The sequence below is a fragment of the Agrilus planipennis genome, unplaced genomic scaffold (assembly GCF_000699045.2).
Source record: "Agrilus planipennis isolate EAB-ADULT unplaced genomic scaffold, Apla_2.0 scaffold303, whole genome shotgun sequence".
Classification (NCBI taxonomy): domain Eukaryota; kingdom Metazoa; phylum Arthropoda; class Insecta; order Coleoptera; family Buprestidae; genus Agrilus; species Agrilus planipennis.
In genome coordinates, this window is record NW_020439014.1 from 225,801 (window position 1) to 242,607 (window position 16,807).

General features: G+C 31.9%; 1 protein-coding gene across 3 annotated transcripts in view; it reads right to left on the reverse strand.

Moving 5' to 3' along the window:
• Positions 1-638: 638 nt before the first annotated feature.
• The window catches only part of LOC108742012 (peroxisomal acyl-coenzyme A oxidase 3), a 24,261-nt gene continuing 8,092 nt past the window's right edge, over positions 639-16,807 (reverse strand). Inside the window, exons 1-11 of one of the 3 annotated variants that reach the window (XM_018477012.2) lie at positions 12,363-12,494; positions 8,484-8,621; positions 8,263-8,427; positions 7,918-8,073; positions 7,711-7,858; positions 5,357-5,528; positions 5,001-5,289; positions 4,142-4,264; positions 3,606-3,960; positions 2,206-2,645; positions 639-1,046 (exon numbers count right to left, since the gene is read on the reverse strand). In XM_018477012.2, coding sequence (XP_018332514.1) covers positions 924-1,046; positions 2,206-2,645; positions 3,606-3,960; positions 4,142-4,264; positions 5,001-5,289; positions 5,357-5,528; positions 7,711-7,858; positions 7,918-8,073; positions 8,263-8,427; positions 8,484-8,615 — 2,103 coding nt within the window. In that variant the 5' untranslated portion in view covers positions 8,616-8,621; positions 12,363-12,494 and the 3' untranslated portion in view covers positions 639-923. Of the gene's footprint in view, positions 1,047-2,205; positions 2,646-3,605; positions 3,961-4,141; positions 4,265-5,000; positions 5,290-5,356; positions 5,529-7,710; positions 7,859-7,917; positions 8,074-8,262; positions 8,428-8,483; positions 8,622-9,605; positions 9,795-12,362; positions 12,495-16,807 lie in introns of those variants that run through there. The other 2 variants (XM_018477013.2, XM_018477014.2) reach the window with 2 other exon arrangements.

The window sequence follows — 16,807 nt, forward strand, 5'->3', positions numbered from 1 at the left end:
GGTCGACCCGCAAGCTCACACCCACCAAACTGGAAGAAATTCGAACACTATAAGATTCAAAGGATTTCTTAGGAAAGTATGGTCAAAATGTGAAAAAATACCCTAAATCGATCACTTTTAGTCATAATCATAATCATACTCCCACCCATGGAAAATCTTAGTAAAGTTACAAGAAAATGCATTGACAAATTCAATATTAGTTCAATAACTTTTTGTAAGAAACCTTATAAACTTTACTAGAAAGCTTGGAAAATTTTAAAGTGTTATTATGGTAATTTTTCCATTGTCAGTCAAGGCACCCTGATTATGAGACATGACAAGATTTTTCTCTCCGTACACAGTTATTGACATGCTGTCGCCATAATGCACGACAGGGGCTCGGGACTAGTAGGTACTTACTAACTTTGGTGGTATCCGCTGGCTAGTTCTGACTGAAATGTACGATCGCACATGTCAATTTTTGTTTATATATACAAATGGGAAATTGGGTAAATTTAAACTTTGTTTCAAACATGATACTTACTTGAAATTATAAATAACAAACTAACAATTGATTCAGTTTTATAATGAATCGGTTGGGTATTTAATTTGATCAGCTTGAATTCAACCACGGAACTCATGCATTTTTAAAAGAAGAGTAAGATCAGTCATTTATTTTAATACATTAAATACAAAAATAAACTGCATCATAATAAAATCATTTTACACTTATTTTACCTATACAGATAAGTTATAAATTTGTAGCATCTTACAAAAGCACAGTGTTATTAATACTTTGTATAACATATAATATATTTATAAATAAATTGTTTGGGGTTGACTTAACAGATCCTCAGAAATATCTGGCAGTTAAAACCATAGATCTATCCATATAAATCTCTCATCATACAGTACACAATATTTGCGCATATATTTATTTTTGTCTATAATTTCGATACTAATTTTGTGTCGTTTATTGGACTATCAGGTAAAATTTCATGCCACCAGGATGGCCTAGACAAAGCCCCAGGATTACGGTAGAACATACTTTCCAAACGCTCGTAAACCTAGAAAATAAATATTTTCAGAGACGCAATTTTAAAAATAAAACCTTTTGTGACAGGGAGTGCTAGCTAGAAACATTCTAAAAGCAGAAACAGGAGTAAAGAGGGACAGAGGAAGACCTAAATTAGATTACTATTTGTAAATGCTAGGCTGTGAGATGCAGTTTTCGAAAATTGCACAGGAAATGGTTGAGGTGCGTGCCCAACCAATCTTAGGACTGACAACCTTTTGATAATGATGATTGATATAAACATATCTTAATTTTAACACCACATTAGGCTCATGAAGCGAAGTGGAATATTCACTTTGTAGGTACTACATAGTTGTAATGTAGTCAAATTAGTAAAGCGAAATCCACACATACAGTAAAATATAACCCCTTATTTATACCACATATATCTGCATGCAGGGTGTCTTTTAGAAATAATAATAAGATATTCATATTGTAATATGTAACGCAATCCAAAGACAATATTTGTGTGGTCGAATATGTATAATAATTGTGCCGATCATACATATATGCGCAGGGTATTTTTGCACGTGTTTGGCGGCATAAGAAAGGAGCGGTCGATTGTGAAAAGAAGTGCCGACAAAGTGGAAAGGGGTATACGAAGGGGTATGAAAAGAATCAGTCGGGCCTGAGCGAGCGTCTAAGGTGGTTGGTAGTCGATGGCTAGAGCTCCAATCTGTTTTACCACGAGTTGTAGAATTATAAGAGTGAAATCATCATTTTAGTCTTCCCCGAGTGAAGATTTGGAAAATTTTATTCTACTACTTAGATTCGTAAGTCACGACTCATTTATAGTTTTATTATATTTTCGCGTTCAAAGTTAATAAAAGTTGTACCTACACAAAGTGTTCATTAGCTGTTAAAAACATAAAGATTAGAGGTTTTGTAAACTTTCTATATAAAAAGGAGTCGTCACAAAGTAGGAAGATAAAAACGCGTGTTTTTCAATCTGTTCCTTACACTTGGGGTTTGATCAGAAAGAAAAAAAAAGGAAGAAAGAAAGAAGTCGTAACTTTCAATCGTTCGATCTGCTAACCTTAGTCCTGAACAGCACGACGCATTTCGATGTGTGAAATTTTGTTCTTTACCCGAATATGACGTTACCTGTATATCATGCCCAACTACTATAAGACTCAATTTTTTTCACCTACCTTTCCGTCGGATGATCCTAGAACAGAATTAAGGATGAAATCAGGAGGTGCAAGAGCATCGATTATAGTAACGGCGTCATCTTTCAGAGAACTGCATAATTTCAAAATTTCTTGTTTGACTGTGACAATTAATCCGTTATCCGTTGCAAAGCTTCCTTCATAAAAGTAAATTAGATGCTTATCTAGGCTCCACAAACCATATAACAATCCGAGTTTATTTAATGTAAGTACTAAATCTTGATCAGCTCTTTGAATCCTGTTCCAGTAATAGTTCAACGCTGTAAATTCTCCGTAAACTTTTGACAAAATTGCTGCCCTGTACACTTGAGTATTATTTCTTGCATTAAATTTACATAAACCAGAATCTACCAATTGTTTTTGTTTTTCATCCGTTACCTTTACAAGGTACGTGATTAACCATTCGTAACATTCCCATACAACTGAAACAATTTTGAACAGAAATATGAATACTGGAAAAATTTTGGCGGTTGCTGTAGAGTAAACAAAATAACAAAACTACAACGCCAAAATACGACACTTTAGTTGTCCGAAACACTTTTCTCAGTGAACTGAGTTTTCACAGTTTCAGTTCACTTCAGTCCCTGAAAAAGGTAACCTTGTTACCGAAAAGTACGTCGGACAACTAAAGTGTCGTGTTTTAGCGTTGGGGTGTTAAAATAATTTTATGTTCATATTTAAAATAGTTTATTGACAAACAGCAGAAATTATTTCACGAAAGCAAGGAATAACACAAGTATTACTTTATATTAATGAACTATTTATACATATTTAACACTTTTCATATCATTTAATTCTTGAATCACAATCGATATTTTATGAAGAGTAAGGAATTTTTCTTTTTTATGCTACAGCAACATTTTACGTGGGTGTTAATGTATACAAAAATTACATAGGACGCAAATGCGGAAGACCGATAACACAATCAATCATAACGTGAATATAGCATCTATCTAGTTAGTACAACTGGGGAAGTACCAAATATTGTAAGAGATTTGTAGTGAACGCATACCAAAATTCAAAATTTCGATTTTTAAAACCACAGTATGTTCGTTTCTATAACTGAAGGTTTAGTTAGTTCACGGTATATGACGGTCTAGCATAAAGAGTATGCTGGTCACATTACGATATGCTTCTGTTATACGATAGTCTCGGTTCTACTGTATTAGTAGTAGGTACAATTTTAATGTTCTGCTAAGTTAAAGATATTATGGCAGACATCTTTATTTAATTTACGAGTTAAATAAGTGTCAGAAAATAACAAATGGTACGCCCTAATTTTAAGTTATTATAGTTTTTTATTTCATTTCTATCAATGTATTTTTCGGTCGCATAAGCAAAATAAATTATCATTAATTAATTATTTGCAATTTTTTACTTACATTTCTTATCGACTACATCTCCGGGTACTCTTGGTGTGAACTTCTTGGATAAAGTTCGTCTATAGTTTTTGAGAAAAGCGCATGTACCCAACGGACTATTCACCTTCCCTTCTTCTAACAACGAATTCCATTGCCGAATTAACCAGTTACTTGTTTGTTGTATCAAAACATTATTATCACCCTCGTAAGTGACGCAGGGGTCGTTGGTACTTTTTAAGTCACCTAGACGAGCAGATTTTAAAAATCCATAACCCCCACATGCTTCTCTGCATTCTTGTATGCCATCTCGGCATGTCCAGGATATCAGAGGCTTCATAGCTGCAACGGTTGCATGGATTTCCGCTACCAAATCGTTCTGAAATTAAAGACACAACTGTCGAATTTCGTTTATGTTTCAATATCTTATGAGATGAACTTCTTGTAGTTAGCATTTGTGTAACTACAAAACGTTTCCTATAGTAAATACTGGCAAAACACGGCAGAAATTTCCACGTTTACGTATTAATATAATAATATTAATGCGCATTAGGACTTACCAAATTACCTAAGTGCGTTTCTGACGCGCTCTTTTCCACGGAACTGGTATAATCTTCAGCAAATTCAGTCACAAAAATCCTGAACACCGCTGCAGTTGCCATATACGGAAAAAGTCTCCATTGCTTGAATCAAAATCAAATTTATATTATAGGCAAATGTGAAAATGAATGTAAATGTGCAAAGGTATTGGAAAGAGTAGAAGAAAAGAGAAATAGGCGAGAAAGGTTGGTAGGACATCTTCTCAAACATGAAAGGCTAATTAAAGGTATATTAGAAGCAGTAACAATAGTTAAGAAGTATGGAGGTTGACCTAGATTAGATTACTGTTCACAATCAGTTAAGGATGTGGGTTGTTCTAGTTTCAGGGAAATGCCAAGATTAACTCAGGGTAGGAAAAAGAGTGGAGGTGCGTGTCCAACCAGTCTTAGGACTGACGACCTTATGATGATGATGAAGCAAATTTAGTGCTCAATTTTAGTCAAAAACAAAAAACAAGCAAATAACAAAACAGCAGCATTAATAACTTCAGAAAACGTTTTTATTTTTATGGAATCATTGTGGCAAAGTCCCAAAAATGTTTTGAAATTGTAAACACCCAACCAAATAATATGCACAACTTTGCCTGAATCCTACCAAAGATATACAAGTCATGAAATCACTATCAAGACAAAGATAAAGCATTCGGTTTTTAAAATAAATGAAACCTGATGAATAATCAAATAGAAAATTGCCTAGTACAAACACACCTCCAGCGTTATTACATCTTCAACGTTTTGATGAAACGTGTTTCATTATTCAAATAATAACAGCTTTTGTTAGCGAATTTTTCTGTAGACAGATGCAAACTTTTTAACTTACATGTAACGGATATTCTATAAGAGGAAGTTCTTCCTGTTTACTTCCGTCACTTGGTTTGAATTGCCTTCTAACGGCGCCATACCTCACTGCGATTGTAACGCCAGACACCAGCATGTTAGAACATTCCTGCATTATACCTACTCTGGCAGTAGACAACGTTTCAAGAACTGCTCCTAAAATCTTTGCTGGATCGGCTAGACTGCTTTCATAGTTTCCTTCCGGTGTTACATCAGCAGCTCTATTCAGCAAATATTCTCGTGGTATCCTATAATCCTTGAATATGATAAAACTGAAACGGAAGCCAAATTAAAATTAGTAAATATTTCACATTTAAATCTATTATTCTTATGCGTTACCCATTATCTATACCATTAAGTCCTATTTTTTCTCCCATATCACCCACCACGATACCTGGGTAAGACAATAAAGTTTTTGGATCTCGAATTGGAACTATAAATAAATGTAATCCATACGGCTGCTCGTCTATGATTAATTGTGCGAATAACAATGTCCATGTTGCTGTTTTGCCTTTAAACAGAAACAAAGATTTAATTTATTATTATTAATGCGCCACTTCGTATAATAACAAAATAAATATACAAAGAATGAGTTAAACTATTCCATTTTGCATAGTAATAGCTGCAGTTTTATTTATGGAAATATATTAACCGACACAACAGCTCACAAACTTTTTAGTTGAGTCTTGTCACAACTTGTACCCAACTTAACAATTGGACGACAGACCTACAGCATAGGACAGAAATGTCTGTGTTTACCAGTTGAGTTTATAGTTTTGTAATTTTAAATTCGCAGTGACCATCATGGATGAAGAAGCAGCTTTAACCGAAAATTTGAAAGAAAACTAAACTTATATGACAAAAGTAAAAAAGAATAGTGACTGTAATGTGAAAGAGTGAAACACACTCATTCTGTGAAAGTTAAGAATTTTTCTATATGTGCGCAAATCATGAAATAGCTGATTAAACTGGATCCGTAGGGACCGTTGGTTGGTTATTGGATGAATCCAGTATCTTCTATTCCTATTTTTTTTTTATCTCTGCCAAATCCATTTTAACATTTTCTTTAAACTACAGCACAGATGTGGTACCAAACTGTTCAGTTTGATAATGCCCTCAAAATCTACTTTGAACGACTAAATTGTTGTTGAGTCTTAAAGACTGCGTAGACGACAAAGGATTTGGAGGAAGAATGACGTTCATATGTGACGACAAATACTTTTAAAAACACCAAAAAATATTTCGATTGTTACAACATTGATCATGTGTTTTAATGTGAACTTCCAAAATACTAAAACGAACAATTTTGACCAGCCGATTGTAACACTTTTAAAAAGAAGAAGAGAATGCGAAAAGATCAAAACAACCTGAAATTTTTAAAAATCAAAAAGGTGAAGGTGTTCCAAATTTTATCATTAAACCAATTGTAAGCTTCAGTTGTTATACTCCTTACATTTTGCAGTTTACAAAATCAATCAAAATTCCATCTTCTACATCCAATCGAAATTTTTGTAATTTTTTCCGAAAATTATTTTGTCAAAATTCAAAAACGCTAACATAAATTTAAAGTCGCCCATCAAACCTTTAGAAAACGTGACACATAATCTCATACTGGTATGACGACGTGCCACGAAAATGATGATACCACTTTATTGTATGGCGGCTATGTCTACCGCTATCTAAAAATCCGCCCACGTACAAAATGCAAGGACAATGTTTTATAACGGCCTGTCCATTACAACACCGCTATCCTAGGAAACCGCAGTATTGTTACGCTCGTAATTTCGACGATTTTAATGTACTCATCCATTCAGACGCACCTAATATGTGTAGATAATCTTCGCCGATTATTCGTACCTAAATTTCTCGATGTCGTTAGCTGCCCAATATTGAATACAACTTTTAGTTGATTAAACTAGTTATTATGAAATAACATCCCTTATACAATAATTGAACAGGACTATGGGTATTGGAAAAACAAAATTGAAAAACAATTAGACCATTGTTGATTCGCAACGTTTCGTTTCTATTTCTTGATACTTTCTCAATTAGTTATTACGGTTTGATAAATCTTCGGCAATTGTTTCTTTAAAAAAAACTCAAAACGCATATCCACAGTATTTTTAAAATATTTCATGTAAAGTAATTCTTTAAAAAATTCTACAACCACTCTTCGGTTCCGTATCTCAAAAGATAAAATGGAACCCTTTAAGTTCATACGTTTACTAAGTAACTTTCGTTTGGATTCAGTAATAGCTAAATAATACTGATTCGCATATTTTCAACAATTAGCGTTCAAAAATATTTACATATCTACATAAATTTAGAGGTAGTACTAATAAAACCCGACTATTTTTTAATTTTCTGTCATGTAACATTGGTACCACTGGAAACAACTGGCTATATGTTAGCTTTTCGGTATTACGTAGGACGGTATTACATGATTAGTTAGTACCTATTAAGAAATAAACCATTTTTGAATGGCAAATTTGAACAAGTGATTCAGTTACTGCGTAATGTAACACGTTAAAAATTGTTTATGAAAACATTTTTATCGTAACGTTAATAAATGTATACCTAATAGATATTAATAGATACCTATTTCATACTGTACATTTCACTTTTTACATATGACAAGCATTTTTTTAATGTTACCGATACGAATAAATATTTTTATAAAATGTCATATTTACCTAAATTACCACCCCAACATTTAGCAGCTTGAAAATCTGGAGTATTTATCACAAATTCCTGAGTAGTACGATCGTATGTTGCGGTGGTTTTCATATCTTTGGTATTCGATCCATGGGCGACTTCGGTCAATGACACCGATCCTAGTATCTGTAAAGGAAAATTAAATTATATTTTTTAGATATACTGAAGGCTTTGCAAATAATAACCTGCCTATTCCAGATACCATTAATAACAAATTGATGCCTGTCCGTTCCTAATTTTTCTAACGCTGTTGCCAGCAACAGCATCCCGATCGCTTGTTTCACGGAGACATCGGGAAAACAAATATTCATTGCTTCATTTACAGTCATCAGGTGTCTCATCTGGAATGAAAATATCCTTAGATCTAAACATATCCTAAATGCAAACAAGAGCAAATCAAGAAAAAATAGTAAATTAAAATCAAAATGATTTTGAAAATACCATAAAAGAGAAGAATTTTCATTAAGTGATATTTAATTATTTATTATGATGATCTTGTTTGATTTTGTCGAGGTTCGTCCTAAATTTACCCTTTGTTTATGATTTCCTTTATTAACAGCCGACTTGGGGAGAAAATCTAATTTCCTAAACTGATGTAATCGAACTGCTGCCAGTCGTTTCATCTCATCTGAATTTAACTCTCGTCCGCTATCATGAAAAATAGGATTCTGTTCTAAGGTTTTCCATAATTTTATCTGAAACGATGAAAATACCATTCGACTATAGGTCACTGAAAAAAAATTTAACTCACTTTGGTTTTTAATTGCTCCTCATCTTCAAAAACCAATTTCAATTTTTTCCAATTCAATTTTGAACGTGTTCTGTATGTATCTAAAGGTCCCTTCGGTAAATCCTCAATGAACGAAGTACTGCTAGTTTCCATGATAATCTTAAAAATTGCAAAAATAATAAAGTAATAATAAGTATTTTATTTTTAAGCTCCTCTTAAAATTTAAAATAATAAAAACGGACAAAAAAACGTACTTTTTATTTTATTTGAAAGATAAATTGTAAATAAGTGAATTACATAGTAACCTTGCAAACAACGTGCTTACTATTTTCCCTTCCAACTTTCACGAAATCTTTTTCAGAATTGCTCTTTCTTATCAACGTACAGTGCGAGATTACGAAAGTGAAGTGAAATGAATGAGTTGTACTTTTACGTAATTTGAGTAAATCCTAAAATCTGACTTGACAAACCATCTAAACATATCTGTTGGCATATTTATCTACGTATTTTTCATCTTAAAAATAATTAGTACTTAAAAAAAGACTAAAAATAACTAGGTAGGTAATAGCATTTACTAGTTGATGTTTAGTGAACTACATTACTATTTTACTTTTACCTATTCGAATATTAATCTGTTGAAGTCCCATTGGTAAACATATTGATTGACTGACTAATCTAAGAGGCGCCGGAAAACAATCAATTATTGGGAAGCAGAAGTATTGGAATCGTTTTTCACGTAAATATATAATGCAAAAGCATAATAATACACTTATGATTCATGTTACGTAATATCATTCAAGATTAAGAGATAAATTAATATTTACGATCAAAATACGTTAAAAATAATACCTGCCTACACCTACCTACTAATACATATGTACTGGCAAAATGCAACATGAAATTTTTTGGAAAATGAAATTATACATAAATTTTGTGTATGTGAATTTATTTTCATTTTTTGGCGAGAGACAAACGTTAAAGAATGTACAGTACAATACAATACACTAACAGTAAAACGAAGTGAAATATTTAGACGTAAAATATTTCAATTAATCGAGTGTATACCTTCATAAAATTAAGTATACCTATGTTGTAAAAGGTGTCGGTAAATTCGTGATAATATAATAACAAATAACGTAGTACCTAATATCACGATAAAATGTACACAAGAAGATTATTCAAACACTTCACGTTATCTATACTTCCATTGTCGTTATGTGTTTGCCCTGGTTACGTACATTAGCTAAAAACATATTTATATAGTTAGATTAAATTAACACTAATTACATGTACTGACCTGTATCAATTAGTTTTTGAAACTCTAGTTTTTTTATTCAAATAAAAATAATTTCTTAATGACAAGCAACACGAGAAAATAATAATTATAAATCATTGCTAATTTTAAGGATGTTGACAAATGTGATTCACTGACTGCATTAAAATTACCTACCTACATACAAAACTTTTTCACAAGAAACGTTGTGAACCACTAGGTAAAACAACTTCATTAGAATCGCAAAACAGGTGATAAGGTAAACTCTACTTACTTACATGGTGTTAACCACAAATGTTTTTTTAACGTGCAATCATAAAAAAATATATTTTTCTAACAAAAAATCAATATGGAAAATAGCACGTTCTCTTAAAAAATATTTAATCGTAAGTACTTTAAATAGTACCCAGAGGTATACGTAAATTACCTCCCGAAATAAAGGGAAAGCTTAATTATAATTACATTGCCTCCCACAATTGTTAGTTACCTAATATTTATGTGAAAATTGAGTCCCGGTTGGTAAGTAATAAATCAGAAATGGTTAATTAAAACTTAATGTAAAATACAAATAGGTACACAAAATTTTAAGTTGTAATATGTAACATGAACATTACCCAGGTATAATAAGTTTTATGTTTAACACCACAATGGAAATAGTTTAATAAATTACATTCATGTTGTTCTTGTAAAATTCGACCATTTTTGCGATAATTTTTTTTCATTAACGTTATGGATTTTAATAGTTAAATGCACACTGTAATAAGCTTTTTAAAAAAATAAATATATTTGGATGAGCTTTGTAAAAGGAGTCGTTAAAATGTTTATAGAACAATTCACAAACATTAGTAGTGTAAGTTCCGCTGAATTTTCAACCCAAATACCTATTAATAATCATGATTATGATTGGGAAGCAATTTACCCACACACATACCCAGTTTATTTCTTGCTACTTCCTGGGAGGCAATTTACCAACACCCGTACTTAGTTTATTATAAAAAGGTATTGCAATAAAATTAAAATGACTAGTGCTAGGCAATTTCTTCGAATGTGAATGGGTTTACGAGCCCCTACGGGTCCCCTTGAGCCTCAGCGCTTCGCGCTTCCCCCCTCATCAATTACTACACCACCAGTAGTGTAACTGACCGAGATTCTGGGGGCACCGCTCACCTAAAGTATCTTCAAAATTTAACTCAATAACTTCGCTTTTAACGCAGACAAAAAAAAATATTATGTACGTGCATATGGATTTTTAAAAACACACTTAAACTTAGAGGGTCCGAAAAACCGACTATTTTTTATCGGTCTCGCATGAAAATATATTAAAAACGAAAATTAATTTTTTTATTTACAATTTTTCCAACTTTTGAAATTCATTAGCAATCTATAAAGTGTTTAATCGTGCTGAACTTTTGCAAACTAAATACTCACGTGAAATCGATAAAAAAAAGTACTTAGTAAAAAATTGTCATGATTTAAACCCATCAGGGTACAGTACTTAGTAAAAAATAGTCATGATTTAAACCCATTTAACGCAAGGCCTCTTTGGCATTATTGATACATTAAGGCAATTGAATCACCTTTCACCTAGCGATTGAATGAACTACATTGGCACAATAAAACGGGGGGTTGCATTGACTTTTTTCGGAGGGAACTTGTGCTCTCAGCTATACTACTGTACGCCACTGAGTGTAGGTGGGTAGATACATATATCTTGAATAAAGTAATAAATATACGAAAATAATTGTAATAGGGAAGTCCTTTTATTAACGAAATCCACATTGTTTGCCATTTGCCAAAAAATTATTGTCACGATGTGACGCCCCTGACTTACGACAGGCGTACCAAATCGATAAGTAGAGCAGAAAAATAGGCGACAAAGAGCAAGGCAAGGAATTTTTCTAAAAGGAGAAAAATATTTCAGGTACCTACCAAACATTTTAAAACTGTTCAAATTAGATACGTACATTTTCACAGGTAATTCTCGATAAATGTATGTATCTAATACTAATGCCGCTACACCGCCCGAAGTTTTCCGAAAATTCTTGTTTCTTTTATTACATTTAAAAAGGTCATATACCTACATAACACATTTATTAACAGATATAGCTGTTCTATAATAATATCGTCATTTTTAAAAGTTAGGAAATCCATAATTCGTCATTTATTTCTAGACCATCTGCAGACGTTATTCATTTCAATTAATTAACATAATTAAATACATACAATGTTAACTGTTAATAGAAGTATTATTTATATATGTATTTGGCACATTTTGAAAAAAAATTGCACCTGTTGCCCAAGTACTACTTTTACCAAATAGCCGTAATTCAAAAGTAGCCAGCAATATATAGTAAAACATAGTATTTATTAGCAAGAAATCTTAAATACATATGTATGTAGGCGTATCGTATTTCAAATCCGAATTAAAATTAATGAAAAAAAAAATAAAAAAAATATATTTGCAACACATAAGCGTTAAACAAGTATCTGACTCATTCCTCATCTTAAATTTAGTGGTTTAGTCATATAAAGTACGATATTGGCTGCTATTCGACTTTTAGTAGATCTTGTTAGTAAGCTATGAAGGTGTGTGCACAAGTTGTTCGGTTTTTGAAAGCAACACTTACCGCTAATCAGAAAATTAGCCCATAAAGTACACTACTACAAACTACAACCCCGTACAACATATCCGGTGTTAACCCAACGCACTAAAACGCAACCTTATTTATCAAAGCCATAGATAATGAATGCAATGCAATTCGACAAACTTTGCACGTGGTCCCACTAGATCACGTGAACTCACCAGACTTCCTCGGCTTTTAGGAGTAAGTATTGTATTCCACTCGGTCGAAACGAAAATTCTACACGGCCACGAAAGCCACAGCCACAGAGGCGTAGGAAGTCGTTGGGCTACGTGATCATTTTCATTTCCTTGTCAGAAACGGAAATGAACGAAAAGCAAGCTTTGTGAGTACCTAATTGCATTCGATTGTATTAAAAATGATAATTTTGATATTTTTATAAAAATTAGCAATTGTTTCTATAACATTGGATGTACTTTACATTTAAATTAACACGGAAATTCTGGGAAAGCTGAAATTATCTAGTGTACGAAAAATATTTTTCTTTGTCAAGCAAAAAGTTATGAATATAAAAAAGGTTCCAAGATAATCAGAATTGACTAAAATTTTAAAATTGTTTGAATATTAATTTATCAATCAAAAAGCAACCATTTAGAGTCAGGATATTTTAATTTGTGGTTACACATAAGCAAAACATACTTGAGCATATCCAAAATACCTATTAGCACCAGGAAAATGTTTCACCAACTTACCAATTCTATTTCTCATTCTGTCTAATATTCTAGCTGGGATATGGGTATAACTAATTTTAAGTTAATGATTAACAAAATATGTATACCTAGGTATATTTTAAAGACATGCTAAGAGATTCGTTCCAATTTACATAAGTATTAAGCTTCTTTGAATTATTTCCTTGTTATTTGTACTAGGGAACCAATTGGAATGTTTTTGAAACTTGTCTAGTAATATCTTTTCGACCTAATTTTTTTCCTAAAATGCGTTCTTTTTATTATGTTTTGAAGGGAATGTTTTAACTTATTAAGATAAACCATTTAATTAATTTTCAAAGGGTAACATCTATTAGCACCCACTTTTAATAATTAAGATAAACTTTCTTTTAGGAATTTTACTTAATTAATATTTAAGAATAATTTCACAAAAGGAGAAGGAAGAAAAATTTTTAAAAATTAAAATACTGTTTATATTGTTGATAATTAATTTCATCCCTATTTAAACAGAAATATTATACTTGTTATTTATCGTTTATATTATTGAGTAAACTTATTTTCTATTCATTTTGTTAAAATCCTTGCTTGCTTGCTTCGTCTTATAAAAACATAATAAAGTGCATCAATTATGTTATGTTAGTAATCATTACATTATGCTAATATCTTTATAAACAATTTATTGGTTTGGCAGTTATTCTCTATTTATTTTCTTGAATTTGATACACCCATTTCCTTCAAACTATCAGAATTACAATATTATCTGTACGTAATTCACTATACAAAGCGTTAAATGTTAATTGCTTATATTGTATAATATCTCCACTTGAACTTTGTTAAAAAAACTATTTGCCATAGACAAATTAAGTCGTCGACCTCGCAGACCTTTAAAAGTTAAGGGTCTATGGAATGCACTAAATGAAAATTGGCTTGTTACATACTTCAACTTCCGGTTGGAGCATCTATACTATCCCTTGATACTAATGTATTCATACAAGAGTCAATAAAAATTTCTGAGTAGTACTAAATTTTCCAAAGTAAACAAAAATAACTGATTGACTTATTTCACTTTTTAGCTGTCCAGTGAAGCGGATTTTCGTTAACTAATGCATACGAAATTAATGAGCTTTACGTATTCCCTCCCATAATAAAAAAATAGATTCTTATTTGAAATAATAATTGGTTCAAAGGCTTTCACGGCCGGAATCCATAGTAGAATAAAGATTCGGACTATAGGGCCGTGGTTAGGGTTGCCACCTTTTCAGGCTTTACATAAAGTATACCTCGACTANATGATTAATTGTGCGAATAACAATGTCCATGTTGCTGTTTTGCCTTTAAACAGAAACAAAGATTTAATTTATTATTATTAATGCGCCACTTCGTATAATAACAAAATAAATATACAAAGAATGAGTTAAACTATTCCATTTTGCATAGTAATAGCTGCAGTTTTATTTATGGAAATATATTAACCGACACAACAGCTCACAAACTTTTTAGTTGAGTCTTGTCACAACTTGTACCCAACTTAACAATTGGACGACAGACCTACAGCATAGGACAGAAATGTCTGTGTTTACCAGTTGAGTTTATAGTTTTGTAATTTTAAATTCGCAGTGACCATCATGGATGAAGAAGCAGCTTTAACCGAAAATTTGAAAGAAAACTAAACTTATATGACAAAAGTAAAAAAGAATAGTGACTGTAATGTGAAAGAGTGAAACACACTCATTCTGTGAAAGTTAAGAATTTTTCTATATGTGCGCAAATCATGAAATAGCTGATTAAACTGGATCCGTAGGGACCGTTGGTTGGTTATTGGATGAATCCAGTATCTTCTATTCCTATTTTTTTTTTATCTCTGCCAAATCCATTTTAACATTTTCTTTAAACTACAGCACAGATGTGGTACCAAACTGTTCAGTTTGATAATGCCCTCAAAATCTACTTTGAACGACTAAATTGTTGTTGAGTCTTAAAGACTGCGTAGACGACAAAGGATTTGGAGGAAGAATGACGTTCATATGTGACGACAAATACTTTTAAAAACACCAAAAAATATTTCGATTGTTACAACATTGATCATGTGTTTTAATGTGAACTTCCAAAATACTAAAACGAACAATTTTGACCAGCCGATTGTAACACTTTTAAAAAGAAGAAGAGAATGCGAAAAGATCAAAACAACCTGAAATTTTTAAAAATCAAAAAGGTGAAGGTGTTCCAAATTTTATCATTAAACCAATTGTAAGCTTCAGTTGTTATACTCCTTACATTTTGCAGTTTACAAAATCAATCAAAATTCCATCTTCTACATCCAATCGAAATTTTTGTAATTTTTTCCGAAAATTATTTTGTCAAAATTCAAAAACGCTAACATAAATTTAAAGTCGCCCATCAAACCTTTAGAAAACGTGACACATAATCTCATACTGGTATGACGACGTGCCACGAAAATGATGATACCACTTTATTGTATGGCGGCTATGTCTACCGCTATCTAAAAATCCGCCCACGTACAAAATGCAAGGACAATGTTTTATAACGGCCTGTCCATTACAACACCGCTATCCTAGGAAACCGCAGTATTGTTACGCTCGTAATTTCGACGATTTTAATGTACTCATCCATTCAGACGCACCTAATATGTGTAGATAATCTTCGCCGATTATTCGTACCTAAATTTCTCGATGTCGTTAGCTGCCCAATATTGAATACAACTTTTAGTTGATTAAACTAGTTATTATGAAATAACATCCCTTATACAATAATTGAACAGGACTATGGGTATTGGAAAAACAAAATTGAAAAACAATTAGACCATTGTTGATTCGCAACGTTTCGTTTCTATTTCTTGATACTTTCTCAATTAGTTATTACGGTTTGATAAATCTTCGGCAATTGTTTCTTTAAAAAAAACTCAAAACGCATATCCACAGTATTTTTAAAATATTTCATGTAAAGTAATTCTTTAAAAAATTCTACAACCACTCTTCGGTTCCGTATCTCAAAAGATAAAATGGAACCCTTTAAGTTCATACGTTTACTAAGTAACTTTCGTTTGGATTCAGTAATAGCTAAATAATACTGATTCGCATATTTTCAACAATTAGCGTTCAAAAATATTTACATATCTACATAAAAATTTAGAGGTAGTACTAATAAAACCCGACTATTTTTTAATTTTCTGTCATGTAACATTGGTACCACTGGAAACAACTGGCTATATGTTAGCTTTTCGGTATTACGTAGGACGGTATTACATGATTAGTTAGTACCTATTAAGAAATAAACCATTTTTGAATGGCAAATTTGAACAAGTGATTCAGTTACTGCGTAATGTAACACGTTAAAAATTGTTTATGAAAACATTTTTATCGTAACGTTAATAAATGTATACCTAATAGATATTAATAGATACCTATTTCATACTGTACATTTCACTTTTTACATATGACAAGCATTTTTTTAATGTTACCGATACGAATAAATATTTTTATAAAATGTCATATTTACCTAAATTACCACCCCAACATTTAGCAGCTTGAAAATCTGGAGTATTTATCACAAATTCCTGAGTAGTACGATCGTATGTTGCGGTGGTTTTCATATCTTTGGTATTCGATCCATGGGCGACTTCGGTCAATGACACCGATCCTAGTATCTGTAAAGGAAAATTAAATTATATTTTTTAGATATACTGAAGGCTTTGCAAATAATAACCTGCCTATTCCAGATACCATTAATAACAAAGATATGAAA